This window comes from Lepidochelys olivacea, assembly GCF_965140295.1.
Source record: "Lepidochelys olivacea isolate rLepOli2 genome assembly, chromosome: 1".
NCBI classification, from domain to species: domain Eukaryota; kingdom Metazoa; phylum Chordata; order Testudines; family Cheloniidae; genus Lepidochelys; species Lepidochelys olivacea.
This window is the reverse complement of record NC_140411.1, coordinates 268,247,961-268,261,073: the sequence shown is the minus strand read 5'-3', so window position 1 is coordinate 268,261,073 and position 13,113 is coordinate 268,247,961. Positions and strand designations below refer to the sequence as shown.

Here is a 13,113-nt window from a genome sequence, read left to right as displayed (position 1 = left end):
ATATCAGCAGGGTTTGAACTCATAGGTTTCAGATTCTTTTCAGAGACCTGTTCCACTTTAGCCATCGGAATAACTGGTGAGAGAGAAAGCATGCTGATATGTGGATGCAACACACTGCCAGAGGGTTACATAATACTTATGCAACACAGAGGAGTGTTGGGCATCAGGGTTCTTGTTTTTTCTTTCTAGCTCTGGAAGCAGATTGTGTTCTAGGGTTACAGACAGCATAGCCAACATCCTTGCTTAGGTCATTTGTAGGGACTGAATCCAGGACTTCTGGATGAGTATCTTCTATTTGAGCTCTGGGGACTGTGGAGAAACACCAGCATAGTTTAGAGAGCCCCAGAGGCCTGAGTTACAGGAGCCTCCCTGGGCATTTGAAAAACTGCTCCTCCTCTGAGCCTTCTATGGTAGCTGCAGTAGAGGGGAAGCAAAGCAACTAGTCGGATGTAAAACTAGTTTGAAAGTCTTGGTGACAACAGCAGGAGGAGGAAAGACCTAACCCTGCATAAGCTTGCTCCTCCTTCCTGGCCCCTTCGAATAATCTGTGGAGGAGCAGCAGCAAAAGGCCAGGTCCTCTTTGTGCACAGAGGGAGTTGCAGATGGATGAAAGTGGCCGGCAGGCCGTAGGTGTGACACCCTGCAATTAGTGGGTATAGAGAGACATGGATTACATTGTAAATGTGCTCCATGAAGGGAAAGGCATAACTGTGTTTGTGAACTATTAAATTATGGTAGCCTGTTTAAAGGCATTTGAGGGAAGCTAGAAACCATGTCAAATCACTGTGGATTGAGTCAGGACATGATTCAAAGTCTAATTTTGCCATTATGTAATAATTAGTATTAAACTCAATTTTTTAAGGCTCTTACAATAGAGTTATTAAAGAAGTTCAGGATTAAAAATTGTCGTAGGAATAGCCTTCTGTTTGTTAGTTTTGATAAAGCATTCAGCCTTTAAGTTCTGGTATGCAGAAGTAAGATACTTTCAGGATTAGTTGTACAACTCAAAAATGGCTTTAATTTATAAAATGGACTATCAGATTTAATTTAATATTTGGTGATTTGAAAAAAGGAAATGACTGAAGAAAAGTTACAGTTTTACAGCATGTTGACTATAGTTAAGAGCCAGTACTAATGCAGAGTTGTTTCCTTTAAGAATTGGCTGCATCATACAAATATTTAAAAGAAAAAATTTCATTTACACAGTATCCTAAGAGTACCTGTAAAGCCAATGTAGCATGTTTTGAGGTCAAAAGTAGTATATATTTTAAATATTCTATACTCTCAGGGGAATTCTGTGTGCAGAATTCATATCCCTCGCAGATTTTTTTGCTTCCCTACAGATTTTTTTGCTTCCCTGCAGAAAAATGACTTTCTGATAGGGAGGGAAAGGGAAGCCGCAAGAGCGGTCACGCGTCTGTCCCCAGCAGTGTGGGCAGCTGGTGGAGAGGTAAATCACTGCAGGGGATAGGGATGCCCTGGCTGGTGGCTCCTACTCTGCTCCTGGCTCAGGTGCTAGTCTCTGCTGATCTGAGGGAGGACAGGACTTGCTCTTTCCCTGCAAGGAGCAGCTGGGGCTGGGGGAGACATACCCCCAAAACACTCCCCCGACTGCAGGAAGCTCTGCAGCACCTCCACCCCCTACTTCCTTCCCCATTGTTCCTCAGCCATGGCGGGAGGGGTCACTGTACAGGGGTTGCTCCCCTGTCCACCCAACCCCTGTGCATCTGGATGCCCCCATACCTAGACCCCCCACCCCCCACACACCTAAATCCCACTGCTGAGCCTCCCACACCTGAACCCCAATCCTGGCAAGCGTTACCTCTTGCATCTGGAGCCCATATGCACCCAGATCAGTCCTCCCGCACCCAGACCCACTGAACCCCAATCAGCTGCACCCAGACACCCACCCTACCAAGCCCCAATCTCCCAGCTTCTGGGACCCCCCTCCTCCCGCTGAATCCTACATGCCCGCCCCCCCACCCCGAGCCTCATCTCCCATGCTGAGGCCCAACCACTATCACCTGAACGCGCCCCCCCCCCCCCGAGTCCCATTGCCCCTGCATTGAACCCCCCCAATGAGCCCGTACATCCAGATCCCTCCCTTGCACCTTGACACACCCCCCTGGACACCCCTCCCCTCCCCCCCGCTGAGCCACCCGAACCTAGACTGCCCTGCACAGAACCCTCTCACCCCACACCTGGATCCCCCCACACTAAGCCCTACCACACTTGGATCCTGCTGGGCTGAGCGTGCCTGCCCACACCTGTTGCACCTGGCGCAGAGAGGCAGAGCCCTGGGGTGTTTCTGGGGCAGGCCTGGCCTTTGTGCTGTGTCAGGGTCAGGTGCAGCCTCACTGAGTCTGTGTCCTGGGGGAGGAGGGAAGCTGCAGGGTGATCTCTCATTCTGTGCAACCAGTGGCCTGTGTTCTTCACTGCCATGCTGGAGCCTCCACATTTATTTATTGACAAATAAAATTTGCAGCGTTTTAAAATATTGTGCACATATTTTTTATTTTTTTGGTGCACATTTCCTTCAGGAGTAATTATTGTATATTCAAGGGTGTATTTTACTGAGGAGCTATGTAATAGTCATGATGTTAATACAATATAATTATTAGAATTGTATATGTTCGCAGCTTCTTGATGTTCTAACCAGTGACTTGTTAGCAGAAGTCCTTATAAGTCACCACAGTACAATCCAGTACTGTGACTTTTGTCCTGGCAATCAGTTGGTAGCAGTTGCTTTATCACATTATTCTGTTGAGGTAAGTGACTATCCTTGTTAACATAATTTAAATAGTCCTCCTGGGATACTACATGGAGAAAATGGAGTGTCTAAATCCATTAGTTTTGGAGAGCTAGAACTTTCCAATAACTGCACATGTGCATATGTGTTCAAAATGAACTTAGTTAAGTATTCTTAGCACATAATGTAATATCTTAATTTCATTTTTCTATTTATTTTTTTACCCATTTTATTAGAGGTATAATTTTGAATGGTGAAATATTGTTTTTGAACTATACATATTTTTCATTTTGAACATGTTTATATTTTATATTTTCACATAAGCTGCAAAATGAACATTTTATTTAACTGTACATGTTAAAAGCAAAATAAATCAGAAAAACTCAGTCTTCAAGAGATAATATAGTATAAAAGACTCTTGTACAATATACTGGTACACTATAGGGCTTTTTATGATTCAGCCAAGTGAAAAACACTTAAGTAGTGCATGGAATACTTACTTTATCCATTCTAGTCCCAAAACATTTAAGTATCATATTTTCTAAAACAGATACATTTAAGTCTACATTTGAGCACTACATGGATTGATTTAGTTATACAACTGAAAAGGCTGATCTTTCGAAAAATAAATATCTGTAGTAAATAGTGACAGCAGAAGACAACTCCCTCTTACAGTTAGTATATTCAGGATGAGGACTGAAAGCAAATACTAGTAGAAAAAAATCAGTGTGTTCTTAAGTTATTGTATGTGCTTTGTGTTTCGTATTTAGAATGTAGTGGTGGTGATACAGTTGGATCTTCCTTTGTTATATTTTTGCTGTAGTTATGGAATACAGAATCCTTTTCAAAAGTAGCTGATTGCAGAGGACATCTGAGTTGGGTTCACTGTGTGACATTTTCTCCTGATGGATCTTTATTTCTGACATCGTCGGATGACCAGACAATAAGGGTAAGATAACTTATTTCCAGTTGTTTGGGCATATTTACATGTTGTTACTTGTTTAGGATACGTACTTGTGTATAATACCTGTGCTATGTTTTTTGATCCCTAAATTCCTGTGATAAACTGCAGTGCTACCATTAGGAGAGGTAACCCTGTTCTTTTCCTTGTTGTTTCTTTCCCAACTTCCATAGTCACTATTCATATTCTTGAAACTTCTTATGCGAATGAAATATATAATGCAATAGCTGGTACTTTCATTTTTTTAAATTATTTTCTTCGATTTCAAGTTAGGAGCTGGTGAACTTTGTGCATGTGACTTCTCTGAGTAGAAGTATAGGGGAGTCCGTCAGTATGGGAAAAATATCACTATTGCATTTTATCTGTTTGGATTGTACATCCCTGCCTAGTAGTCTAATAAATGAAACCCATTAAAAGTATTGAGCAGTTATTCTCGATGATTTAAAATTATTCCATTTATGAGTTTCTTGCTTTTTGCTTGTACTCTTATTTATTGACTGAAAGTTTTATATCGTGTTCTTTATAGAACCTTTGAGAACATTATTCTCTTTAACAGATTTGGGAGTCAAGTAAAGTGTGCAAGTCCTCTGCTGTTGTGTTAAAACGTGAACTAGATGTCGTGTTCCAGGATGATGAAGTGATGGTTTTAGCAATTCTCAATCAGAAGCATCTACAAGTAAGTGTATTTCTGTATGGACTTCAATTCATAAATCAATAATATGCCCGAGGGTCTCTGTAATCTACAAAAAAAAAGCACATTAAGAATTAAGTTATTTTTGTTTCTGATTTTAAGCATTTGGATCTGGCATGTAAATGGCTAATGTTCTGTAATTTACTCTTTAAATGATTGAATTACTGAACATTAGGTCCAGACAAAGGAGCTATGCCTATTTTAATGAGCAAGACCTGTTAAAGTTTGTGGGCTTTTTCCCTTGAAAAGGAAGATATGCAAATTGAATCTGACTGCATGGAGAAGGGTAGAGGACCTTTTCTGTTATAAAATAACTGTTCTTTACGAATTGTATACCTTATGTTTTATTAATTTTGGGTACAATATTTCTGTATGAGCTAAAAATACAAATTGTTTATACTCTGGTGAAACTAAGCATACTAAATACTTTAAACACACACATGTAGCTGTCTTCACTTTTGTAATAGAAATATTTTTGAATTAACATGTAACCTTCCATAATTTTATGTCAAGTTATATTAGTTATGTGATGTGACATCTTGTAGAAGTGATGCATCAAGTGGCTAGTTTAGCTCATTTAGAACACTGAAATGCTTAACTATAATAGCTTACAAGAAAACATGCTTATATTTATTTTTTGTTACAAAATGCTGTCCAGAATTTGTCAAAGTATTTTTCATATTAAATGTCAAAAATTCCTTTCACATAAGTATGTTGCAGTTTAACTTTTTATTTTTTTAAAAGTCAGATCAGACAATTAAATATACTAAGTTGTTAATTAATGGCCTACCCTGTACAAATTTTTGCATCATCCTTATGCATGTATGTCTGAAATGCAGGTTGTCTTAAAAGATCCTGAATCCAAACCTTTAAAAAAATGGGCCCAAGCCACAAGGCTTGGATCCAAATTTTCTCATAGTTTTGGCATGTTTAGACCTATCTCTAATCCTTGAGCTATAAAATCCTAGAGTATCCAAAAAGTTCTAAAACAAAGGTAAATTGAAAGTAGAGCATAAATAGTGGGGTGAGCAGAATTAAATAATTTAGACTTTTCTCAACACTTTCTTTAGGGATAAGTAGTAGCTGCAGAATGTGTTTACAAGACCCCAGTACATCTGACAAAATAGATAGGGTGGAACGGTCTGTCACTAACCCTTTCTGAATTCTTTCTTGCTGTGCTGGACACTTAACAGCAGCATAGGTATAATACATATTACGGACCAAATTTTGCCCATCCATGTGCAACTTGTCTTTCTGTGGGAGTTCTGCATGCAGGTGCACTAAGGAAACTGGACCCTAATGCAAACCATCTAAAAATCTTGCTTTCTGGGGATACACTAAGTGTTTATAGGCCATGGAAGAGACAGAATGAGGTAATCCTTGTAGCTGAAAGTATTTTTTTCAGCCTGTAAAATGCCTTTTCTACCCAAAGCAAATAGAAAATTTTAAAGCTTCAGGAATGACAAGTAGTGGTTTTTTTTACTCAGTAGACAATTGTTTATATGATTCCGGTGGTCCTTCAGCGTAAACTCTTGTGGGATCTGCAGAAGTGATGCATTTTAAAGCAATGGCACTAACTTTTATAGCTGTGAAAACTGAATGCCCATATTGCATGGCACCAGCAAGGTGATCTACATTTCCTGTGTAGTAATTCAGACCGTCAAATTCTACAAATTTTCTGCTGGTGAATGACAACTGTCTAATGTCAGCATTATCAATATTCTTATCTGAGAGCACTGAATGAAATAACGAGGAATCAGTATCTTTCCCCCAATTCTAAGTTATTTGTTCACCTATAATTAGTCTTCATTAAGCATTTATTTTCAAGTGTAATTGTTTGAGTCTTATTGTCTCTGTACACATATGTACGTTTGTCTTCTGGCTTTTTAATATTTTGGGTTTTTTGACTTTCGTTTTAATCGTACCATTTCAAATGGAAGGTAGAATTCTGTGTTTCTTGATAAGGGAGTCAAAAACATTTTATGTGACATTATATGCACTTACTTTTTCTTTCAAGTTTTGCTTTTTTTTAGAGCCAAATGTTGCCTTCAGATCAATTCCATGAATCTCTAGATTGTGAATGAAGTAATTGAGAGACTGATAAAACATTTCCATACTTAATAACTTCTATCCTCCAAAAAATGTGGCATAGCACATATAAAACGCAGACACACATGGCCCTTTAGTCTGGTATTCTGTTTTAGTGGTTATTTTAAATTCTTCAGGCTCTGTCTACAGTAGCCTTTTCTCTTCATATTTTCCACTGCTACAGCTTTACTAGTGGTGGCAGTAGTGTGAGTGCTAATGAAGATAGGTCTCCAGAGTTTTAACCAGTGTTATCTAGACCTGCCTTTGACCAGGCGAGCAACTATTTCAGTTGCTTTGTATCAGGCCTGATTGGCCAGCAGGTGGCCTGGCAGCCCTTCTTGGGTGAACTTCAACAAATTGTTATGGCTGCCAATAATATGTAGTGTGAGGGGATAGCTGAAACTGATTGTTCTGCTGCTGTCCTTTGAGTGGGGCATAGGTGGGTCATGTCCATTCTTTTGATTAAAGGAGGCTGTTACAGCATTCTATCTGTGCAAGCCTGGCTGAAGGGGAACCTCCCTGACAACTTCCCTTCAGAAGTGTTTTCCCCTGCAGGAAAACCCCCATCATTTTTACCTTTTAGTCTAGCAAGAGCCCAGAAAGGGATCTTCCTCATTGCTGCGACCTTTTACCTACTTTTCCCCCCTCTTTTTCTCTCTCCTCTCCTATTTTCTGTCTTTCCCCCACCTCCATCTCCTCACCAAACTGTTTCTCTTCCTCTGCCTGGAGAGCCTGCATCAAGGCTAATTAAAAGGCCTATACTGAAGCAATAGGCCCTCTTCCCTTTCCTCCAAAGGTACCAAATGGTTTTCTACTCAGAGCTGCTGTGCCCCGGCCCCTTTTATGGGACTGTTTGAGTAGGAGGACACGCACTGCACGAAGGGGAGAGTGGGGACAAAGTCTTTACTGATCAATTTATTTTCTTTGAAAAGGGTTTTCTGATCAGTCCACCCTTAACTTTTATTTTATTTTATTTGTTTCAGGGAGGGGGAACCGTGAATCTAATCAGTTGAAAATGTTAATGTATTTTTGCCAACATTATTTGTCCAAGCAATTCATATGCAATAGCGTAACTGGACTCTTTTCTAAGGTAACACACATCGTCTGCTTACTTACGATGAATGGATGTATTTCTGAAATATCATAATACCTTCCTATGGTAATTATGGAATAGCTGTTTTAGAGGAAAGATGGTGGGCAAGTAGTGTACTGACCAGGCTCACGTAGATCTAGAATTCTAATTACCTACATCCGATCAGCGGAGGAGACCCAACCGTACAAGTAGAGGACCAATTTATATGCCTCTTCATGAAGAAGAGAAATTCACAAATCATGAAAAGATTTGGGCATTGTGGTAGAGCTGAAGATGAGATCCCACTGCAATGCTGTTGCCAAAAAGGCTAATGTCATCCATAAGTCAATAAACGGGAATCTCAAGTAGGAGCAGGGATCTAGAGGTTATTTTACCTCTGTATTTGACGCTGCTGTATGTGACTGCTGCTGGAATAATGTGTTCAGTTCTGGTTTCAACAATTCAAGGACATTGATAAATAGGAGAGGGTTCAGAGAAGAGGTACAGGAATGATTAAAGGATTAGAAGACATGCCATACAGCAGTGCTCTTCACTCTTTTTGAAGTGGGGGCAGGGGTGAAAGTAAGGCGGTATGGGTCGGTACAGCATACTGGTAAAAGGTGGCCACCAGTACCGGTCCCTACTGTCTTACCGCTTTTGTGCCCCCCGTTGGTGGCCCTGCTGGGTCCCTAGTGGCAGGGCCGCCGACGGGGGAGCACAAAAGGGGCAACAACGTTAAAGTGCTGTTTTATCATCCCTGCCCCTTTTGGCCTCCCCACCCCCCCCAGCAAGGCTGCCAATGGGGGGGAAGGTGAGCAAAAGGAGCAGCTGTCCTGGGGCCGGCGATTTAAAAGGGCTCAGGCTGCTGCTGCGGCAGCAGCGGCCAAAGCCTTGGGCCCTTTAAATTGCCGCTGGAGCCCCAGGCAGCTCGGGCCAAGCAGCGTGGAAGGGTTGGCTGGGGGACGCTGACCCTCAGCCCCGCCCCTTCCGGGGGGGCTGGAGCTGGCCCCCGTACCAGTAAGTTTTTTAAATTTTACATTTCTGAGTGGGGGCCACTTTAGCAAAAAACCTTCAGTGTAAGAGCCACATCAAGTACTATATTAACACATTGCTTACTACTCCTTAATTATGTAATATTACAGAGCCACTCATATAACTAAAACAGTCTACTTGTACAATAAAATGATACTCCTTTTATAAAATAATAACCAGGAAAATATATGGAATTCAAAAGGCACCTATGCAAATAAACTTTTTAAGAGCAGAACAGTGCAAAACTTACTTGAAAAACTGGATGAGCGAAAGTGTGCCTGTTCCTCCTCGACTTTGTTCATGCAGTATTTGTAATCTGTCATCGCAATCCTAGTAAGGCAGTCCAAATGTCTGTTGGTCAGTTTGTTCCTCTGTTTTCTTTTCAGTCCTCTGGCTGGGGGTGAGAGCTCGAGGGTGGAGCTGGAAATGAGGGGTTCACGGTGCAGGAGGGGGCTCAGGGCTGGGGCAGAGGGTTGGAGTGCGGGGGTGAGGGCTGCAGGGTTGGGCCAGGGATGAGGGGTTTAGGGTGCAGGAGGGGGCCCAGGACTGGGGCAGAGGGTTGGGATGCGGAGTAGGGATGAGGGCTCTGGCTGGGGGTGCGGGCTCTGGGGTGGGGCCAGGGATGAGGATTTTGGGGTGCAGGCAGGCTGCTCCAGGACTGGGGCCAGAGGACTCCCCCCAGCCCTCTCCCTACCGGTAGCTGCTGTGTGGTTATTTATAGAGGGAACTTAGCGAGCCGCACTTAGGGTCGATGAGAACTACCACTGGCTCACAGGCCTTGAATGAAGAACACTGCCTTATAGTGGTAGACTCAAGATGCTCAATCTATTTAGTTTAACAAAGAGGAGGTTAAGGGATGACTTGATTACAGTCTATAAGGTGCCTGCCTGGGGAGCAAATATTTGATAATGGGCTCTTCAGTCTAGCAGAGAAAGGTGTAACATGATCCAATGGCTAGAAGTTGAAGCTGGACAAATTCAGACTGGAAATGAGGTGTACATTTTTTATGTTGAGGGTAATTAATCATTGGAACAGTTAATCAAGGGTCATGATTAATTCTCCATCACTGGCAATTTTTAAATCAAGATTGGATCTTGGTTTCTTTTTCTTTTCTTTAAAAAAAAACAAAACAAAAAAAACATGCTCTAGTTCAAAAGGAATTATTCTGGGAAAATTCCATGGCCTGTATTATGCAGGAGGTCAGAGTAAATGATCACAGTGGTCCCTTTTGGCCTTGGAATCTATGTATCTGTGACTTGTAAGGCCCAGTTCATTTTAAGCAGAAATTCGAAGAGTAGAATTGAGCTCTCAACTTGTTACTGCAACCAGGCTTTATCTCTCAACAGCATTTACCCTGCAGCGTTACTTTTTTTGTTTGGGAGAAAAAAACACATTTTAAATTTTATAAAAGAACAATAGAGAAAATTAAAAGCTTGACATGAAGAGTCAGCACTTCTGAAATTTGGGCCAAGTAGTATCAGAAAAAGTGGGCTAAGAATGCTTGGGGTGAACAATAAGCATCGCTACAGGTATATTAATTTTTTTAATTATATGAACCCTTGAATTTCACATCCTATCGACCAGAATTGATATTACATATAATTAGTGACTTAGTCTTACTATTTACATCACTAGAACTTAAAATAACAGCTTTTCATAGCTTTTTTTTAATCGTTGTTTGAACTAGATTAAAACTACAGAGATTAAATCTTATTTTCAAAGTAATTTCAGAAGTCATAGGTACAGATTTATCTGTACTGTACATTTGCTCTATATCTATTGCCCACCTTACAATAATACCTTAGACTAATATAACATCTTCATTAGGGACTTTCCTGTGACTGTGCTCAGCACTTTGAAAATCCAGCAGGCTTCAAGGGGATGGGAGCGTACTCAGTACCTCAGAGGGTTTAGTCTTTGTTCAATTAGATTAGAAAATCAGCATAACTTTTTTTTTAAAGCAAGAATAACACATCACAAAATGTATTTGGTTCTTTTGCAAAGCGTTTTTTCTAGTTATAATATTTTGTAGTATATGTTAAAGTAGTGGAAGGTATAATAGAGCTCTCATTGCAGCTCTCTGCTACTAAATCTTTACAGTAGAGTAGGAAGAGACTGTGATATTGATGAAGTGTTGGTAAGTGAGGTTCTGTTGTATACTTGACATAAACTGTTAGGTTGCATTATTTTATATTTTAACAAAATATCAAATATTTACCTACTATTGGGCAAATCTGTTACAACTATTTGGACCTTTATAGGAAAAGGCCTTTTTCCCAACATTCTTTTCTCTCTCTGGACATTTGAGCATCTATGTATTAGAGGATCTGAGTGCATAACCATATTCTTCATGGAGAAAAAAGTTGGTAAGATACTTGAACATTTTCCCAATCTTGCTTATCTGTTTGGTTCTACCTACCTGTTTACTCGGTTCTGTCTCTTCTTATATGTGTTTGTTTGTTTTGTTATCTTTACTATTTCTAGTGTTTTACATTAGAATGTGTCTTCTGTTGTCCACGTGCTTTTATCTCCTTGTCATTAAGGAATACTCGAAAGGAGTGTAAATAAAATAACTTTAAAAAATTACAAAACCTCTTCCCCCAGCAAGAAGAATTTTTTTAAACAGCATTCTTATTTTACCTATACAATTGCAATTTTTTTTGTGAGGCAGTGGTAGACTCTAAAGATTTTCTGTTTCAATGATTGACTTTGAAACTGTTTTAGTCTCAAGTTCTGATATCATTTATACCTGGTTTCCACTTTGTTATAAGAAGGGATACAGAGCAAAGCAATAGTTACAGTAGTTCAGTATTCTCTAATTCTAGAAATACACAGGTGGATTTTTTTGAAACTTTGAAGTGGGATTGGATGACTCAGAGAATTTGATTATCAAGTATAGAATATTTCTCCTCGAGGTCGCAAGTTGAATTGTGTCCAAGGTTAGGAGTGTCCAAGTCCTTTCCCTCTAATGGCTGGCTTATAAATGTGTTCTTAGACTAGTTCCTAGTGAACAGGTAGCCACTTGCTATTTTAAAAAAAAAAGTTGACTTCTGATTTTCAGAAATAGATGGACTTCAGTGCCCGCTTGCACACCAAGGAAAACTTTCCACTTTGCCTCTGGTAGTGAATTTTTTAAGCCTTTCTAACATTTCTGTGAACAATATGAACAAATTACCTATGTTCATTATCTAAAGGAGGTTAGCCAATGAGAATCAGACACCTGTCTATGGATCTAGGAAGGGACCAATATAGGAAGACACACACATGCTGCTGGTTTTGGCCTGTGACCATCTTTAGAATAACCCTCCCCAGTGAAAGGTTTCAGTCTCTAGCCCATGTCAAAATCAGTACATTCGTTAAAAGAATCAAACCATGCTATTTTTTCTCAATGCTCATGTATAGTTACTTTTTGCACATCCACGGGAGAATAGATCCCTAACATCTTGTTTGTAAGCAAAGCTTCTGCGCCCCCCCACCCCCCGAGACAGTTTAAAACAGTGGTCACCAACTGGTTTGTCATGATTGACTGGTCAATCCTAGAGGATCTCCCAGTCGATCGCGATCTCCAGCGGCACAGCGGGGCTGCCGCTAAGACAGGCTCTCTGTCTGCCCCAGCCCCACATCGCTCCCAGAAGCAGCCAGTGTGGCCCCGGGTGGGGAGGGAAGGGTCTGCCTGCAAGCACCGCCCCCGCAGTTCCTGTTGGCCGGGAACGGGTAGCTGTGGCCAATGGGTGCTGCAGGGGCGGTGCTCTCAGAGAGGGGCCATGTGCCACACACCCCACCCCTCACCCCAGGCCGAAGGGGCACGTTGGCCCCTTCCTGGAGCGGCCTGGGGCCAAGGTAGGCAGGGAGCCCACCTTAGCAGCAGCCATGCTGCGCCACCAACCGGGAGCCACTGGAGGTAAGTGCTGCCCGCCAGGAGGCTGCACCCCAGCCCCCTCCCAGAGCCAGCACCCTTCACCACCTCCTGCACCCCAACTCCACACTCAGCCCAGAGCCCCCTCCCGCACTCCGAGACCCTTGGCCCCAGCCCAGAGCTCGCACCCCATTTCAAGCCCCTACCCCAGCCCAGCGAAAGTGAATGAGGGTGGGGAAGGGCAAATGACCGGGGCGGGAGGCGGAGGATGGAGTGAGTGGGGCGGGGCCTCGGAGAAGGGACAGGGTAGATCCTGGGTTGCCCTTAAATTCAAAAAGTGATCTTGGGCACAAAAAGGTTGGAGATCCCTGGTTTAAAAGAAGCTTTCACTTGTTTGTAAATCATTGCATTCCAAAGATCTTTCCCTGAAGATTGCATGATAGTTGAATTGATGTGGACAGAGGTGACATGTAGTTAAGACCTACTGTACTAGATGTGTATATTAATCATTTTTGAATCATACCGAGTTGCTAGGTGTGTAAAATTCTGACTGTATTGATGTATTTGAAAAATGTTTTGCAGGAGCTGTAAAATCCTGTCAGCTTAAATTTGTTTTGTCCAAAGAACAAGTGCCTGGAGCTAGTTATAAAGCTTTTATAACTTC

The 13,113-nt window shown here is 41.6% G+C and overlaps 1 protein-coding gene across 5 annotated transcripts in view; it reads left to right on the top strand.

Annotated features, from left to right (window-relative positions):
• Positions 1-13,113, top strand: part of APAF1 (apoptotic peptidase activating factor 1) — a 95,423-nt gene that overhangs the window by 60,656 nt on the left and 21,654 nt on the right. For 3 of the 5 annotated variants that reach the window (XM_084630435.1, XM_084630434.1, XM_084630436.1), the window contains 3 exons: positions 2,640-2,768; positions 3,573-3,698; positions 4,267-4,386. In XM_084630435.1, coding sequence (XP_084486561.1) covers positions 2,640-2,768; positions 3,573-3,698; positions 4,267-4,386 — 375 coding nt within the window. Of the gene's footprint in view, positions 1-2,639; positions 2,769-3,572; positions 3,699-4,266; positions 4,387-7,472; positions 7,580-10,854; positions 11,006-13,113 lie in introns of those variants that run through there. The other 2 variants (XR_014711976.1, XR_014711975.1) reach the window with 2 other exon arrangements.